General features: G+C 43.7%; 1 protein-coding gene across 4 annotated transcripts in view; it reads right to left on the reverse strand.

The window, feature by feature from the left end:
- Positions 1 to 4150, reverse strand: part of NIPA2 (non imprinted in Prader-Willi/Angelman syndrome 2) — a 31916-nt gene that overhangs the window by 3708 nt on the left and 24058 nt on the right. For all 4 annotated transcript variants that reach the window (XM_012811613.2, XM_012811615.2, XM_012811614.2 and 1 more), the window contains one exon: positions 2334 to 2494. In XM_012811613.2, the coding sequence (XP_012667067.1) occupies positions 2334 to 2494 (161 nt within the window). The remainder of the gene's footprint in view (positions 1 to 2333; positions 2495 to 4150) is intronic.

The raw sequence follows: 4150 nt of genomic DNA on the forward strand, positions 1-4150 counted from the left end.
CCCGCCATAACACCCAGCTATTTTTTATTGCTGTTGTTGTTGCAGTAGTTTGGCTGGGGCCATGTTCAAACCTGCCACCCTCAGTATATGGGGCTGGCGCCCTACTCACTGAGCCACAGGTGCTGCCCCAGTAACTGGATTTTTAAAGAAGCAAATACACAGAAACAGTAAGAGCAAAGATGACAGGAACAAGAGCTTGTCAGCCAGAAAGCAGAGAGTAACTAGTGACTGACACAGCAGATCCAAGGACGAATCCTGTACCAGCAGTGATCAAAGATTGACAGTGACTCAGCATACAGCAAAAGATGTTCAAAAGGTGTAAAGTCCACTCAGGAAGCAATGAGACTCCCGTCCAGCTCCAGAGATTATACCTCCCCTGCCTCAGCAGACAGTGTCTCCACGGGGGCATTCCAAGCCAGGGTGAGACATACATGTGGGCATCAGCTACTCCTGATGCAGCTCGCTGGATGCCCACAGCCCCGCAGGAAACTAAGCTTTTTGGGTAGGAATATGACCTGCCAAATTGCTACATAAGAAAAGGCAAAGTATGCAGCACCATAGCCCAGTGGGTAGAGCTGGGCTCTACCACATACATCAATGCTGGAGGGTTCGAACCCGGCCCCAGCCACCTCAACAACAATGACAACTGCAACAAAAAGTAGTCAGACTCTGTGGCAGGCACCTGTAGTCCCAGCTACTTAGGAGACTGAGGCAAGAGAGTCGCTTGAGCCCAAGAGTTGGAGGTTGCTGTGAGCTGTGATGCTACAGCACTCTACCCAGGGCAACAGCTTGAGACTGTCTCAAAAAAAGAGAGAAGGCAAAGACCACCAGGATAAGAGACCAAAACAAATGGGAACATGCACAGCCTTTGCTTCTCCTGTGTAGCCAAAGAAAGTTTTCAAGTGAACAGCCCCAAGTACATAAAGTGCCTCCTAAGGACAAGAAAGATGACCATGAAGATCTCAGAGATAATGAGGAAACAGCAGACTAATCCTGCACCCAAGACCACAAAGAACAGATGAAATACAAAAATGAAACAAAAAAAAAACCCTGAACAAACAAAAAAGAAACATTTATTTGAGAGCCCCGAAGAGTAATCAAAGTACCCAGGACTTAAGGGACCAAAATTCAGCAATGGAGAAAAATCGGCCCAAGTTTTACTTCTACTTTTGCCTCCATGCAGGGGTAAAGATGAGCAAAAAGGGCAAACTTGTGACATTTTCAGTGGACTAGGTAAAAACAAGTTGGAATAAGCTGGAATTTGGGGTTGCCTATGTAGCTGCGACTTCATGAGCCAGGATCCAGAGAGAGGGGGACAGCAGGGAGCCCACACTCCTCTGTCACTTGCCCTTACAGCGTTTGTGGGCACCAACCTACACAGCCACAGTCACAGGAGACAAGCTGGAAAGCTTGTCCAGAGGACACTTGGGGCTGGGCAGGATTTCAGGGGTCTCATCTGACTAAGAAGCAGGTGCTAGAGCTCATTGCTGCCAGGTAGCAGGCCCCAGTTCAGATCCTGCAATCAGCTGGGAGCCAGAGAGCTACAAACAAAAACAAAGGCAGACTGGAAAGAAACCAGACCCAATAAAGCTTCATTAACAAAACCTTCAAGGTGACTATGGTGCTTTTATCTGCCTACCAGAAGAAATTTAAGTTCTCTCTGAAGCAAAAACACCTCGCTTAGAACCTTTATACTTTTTAATAGCCTATGTCAGGCATTCAATCAAAAATGACAAAGGACACTCTTTCCTCTCTTGCCCCCTTTATAAAAAATGGCTAAGAAAAAAATAAATGCCTAAAAGCTGAAAGAAAAAATAAACCAGTATAAAAATAAAACCAGGGACACCAAAATCCTGACACCGGCATTAGCAAACAAAAACTTTAATATAGGCTTGGCGCCCGTAGCACAAGGGTTATGTGCCAGCCACATTCACCCAGGCTGGCAGGTTCAAACCCAGCCTGGGCCAACTAAAAAACAATTGACAACTGCAATACAAAATAGCCAGGTGGGGCAGCGCCTGTGGCTCAAAAGGGTAGGGTGCTAGCCCCATATGCTGGAGGTGGTGGGTTCAAACCCAGCCCCAGTCAAAAACTGCAACAACAAAAACAACAAAATAGCCAGGTGTTATAGCAGGGGCCTGTAGTGCCAGGTGCCACCACCACCAACAAAAAAGAAATGAAAGGCTAAGGGCTGGAGGTAGTGGGGAACCTGACTACTATTTGTTATAATAAGCCATATAGGACTAGGACATTTATCTCTCTGTAAGCAAATTAAATTCTGATTATACTCAAAACTAAGAAGTAAAACTAATGAAGCTTTTCTTTTTTCTTACCTGGATCACCTAGTTTCTGAGACATTTCATTTAAGGTCTCAATCTCCTCTTCTTTTGGAGCATGAATGACCATAACTGTGGATCCCAGAATACTCAGCAAACACCCAATTTTCCCATGCAGATTCAGTCTTTCACTTAGAAAGTAGGAAGAGAGAATGGCACTAAAATGGGGAGAAAAAAAAAAATCAAGAACTTTACTTTTCTCATTCTCAAATATCAAAACAACTTGGAATTTAAACCACTGAGCTCAAACTGAGCTTGTGAATATTCTAGCTTTCCTCAAGACGAAGAAAATGCATAACCACAGAATCACAAAAAATTCTAGGGTGTTGTGGTGGGCACCTGTAGTCCCAGCTACTTGGGAGGCTGAGGGAAGAGAATCGCTTAAGCCCAAGAGTTTGAGGTTCTGTGAGCTGTGACGCCACAGCACTCTACCTAGGGTGACATAGTGATTCTCTGTCTCAAAAAAAAAAAAAAAATTCTAGGGAATAATCTGCTCCATTAAACACTACTACTATTTTTCTACTTCAATAGGTTAGTATAAAATTTGTAATAAAGAGCTAGTCTGTACAAATTTATGTCCTAACTAAGAATCTATATCTAGCCAGGTGTAGTAGCTCAAGTCTGTATGTAATCTCAGCACTTTGGGAGCCCAAGGCAGGAAGATTCCTTGAGCCTAGGAGTTCAAGACCAGTCAAGATAACATATGGAGACCCAGTCTGTACAATAAATTTAAAACATACAAAAATTAGCTGGCCATGGTGGCAGGAGGTTAAGGGAGGAGGATTGCTGGATACTAGGAGTTTGAGGCTGCAGTGAGCTAAGACTGCACCACTGCACTCTAGCCTGAACAACAGAGCAAGACTCTGTCTATTAAAAAAAATAGAATAAAATAAAAAGAAAAAAGGAAAAGAATTTATATCCAATCTAATGCTTAAAATTTGCTCAACTTTGGCTCGGCAACTGTAGCTCAAGAGGCTAGGGTGCCAGTCATATACATGGGAGCTGGCGGGTTTGAATCCAGCCTGGGCCTGCCAAACAATGACAACTACAACTTAAAAATAGCAGGGCACTGTGGCAAATGCCTGTAGTCCCAGCTACTTGGGAAAATGAGGCAAGAGAATCGCTTGAGCCCAAGAGTTTGAGGTGGCTGTGAGGCCACAGTACTCTACCCAGGGCGACAGCTTGAGGCCCTGTCTCAAAAAAAAAAAAAAAAAAGAAAATTTGCTCAACTTTAATTTATTCCTCCTGGCTGCTAATGCATCACCCTTGCGTATTCATTTAATTGTATACAATTTACCTATTAATTAAATGATCAGGTTTAATAATTTATAACTAGTTTTTTAAATGTTTTTTTTTTTGAGACAGTCTACGTTGCCCTTAGTAGAGTACCGTAGAGTCACAGCTCACAGCAACCTCAAACTCTTGGGCTTACATGATTCTCCTGCCTCAGCCTCCCTAGTAGCTGGGACTACAGGCACCTGCCACAACACCTGGCTATTTTTTTGTTGTAGTTGCCATTGTTGTTTGACAGGCCCAGGTCGGGTTTGAACCTACCAGCCTCTGTATGTGGCCAGCACCCTAGCTGCTGAGCTACAGGTGTCAAGCCAACTTATAGCTAGTTTTATCTAAACCTAAAAAGAAAACAGTATAAACTCATAAACATAAGAGTACAATATAAAGAAAATGAAAGGAAAGGGGTAATCACTTGTATCATAACTTGGTTTAAAAAAAAAAGAAAAAGGGCTCGACGCCTATAGCTCAACCGGCTAAGGCGCCAGCCACGTACACCTAAGGTGGCGGGTTCGAATCCCCAG

This window comes from Otolemur garnettii, unplaced genomic scaffold (assembly GCF_000181295.1).
Source record: "Otolemur garnettii isolate 467f Iridium unplaced genomic scaffold, OtoGar3 scaffold00170, whole genome shotgun sequence".
In the NCBI taxonomy this organism is placed as follows: domain Eukaryota; kingdom Metazoa; phylum Chordata; class Mammalia; order Primates; family Galagidae; genus Otolemur; species Otolemur garnettii.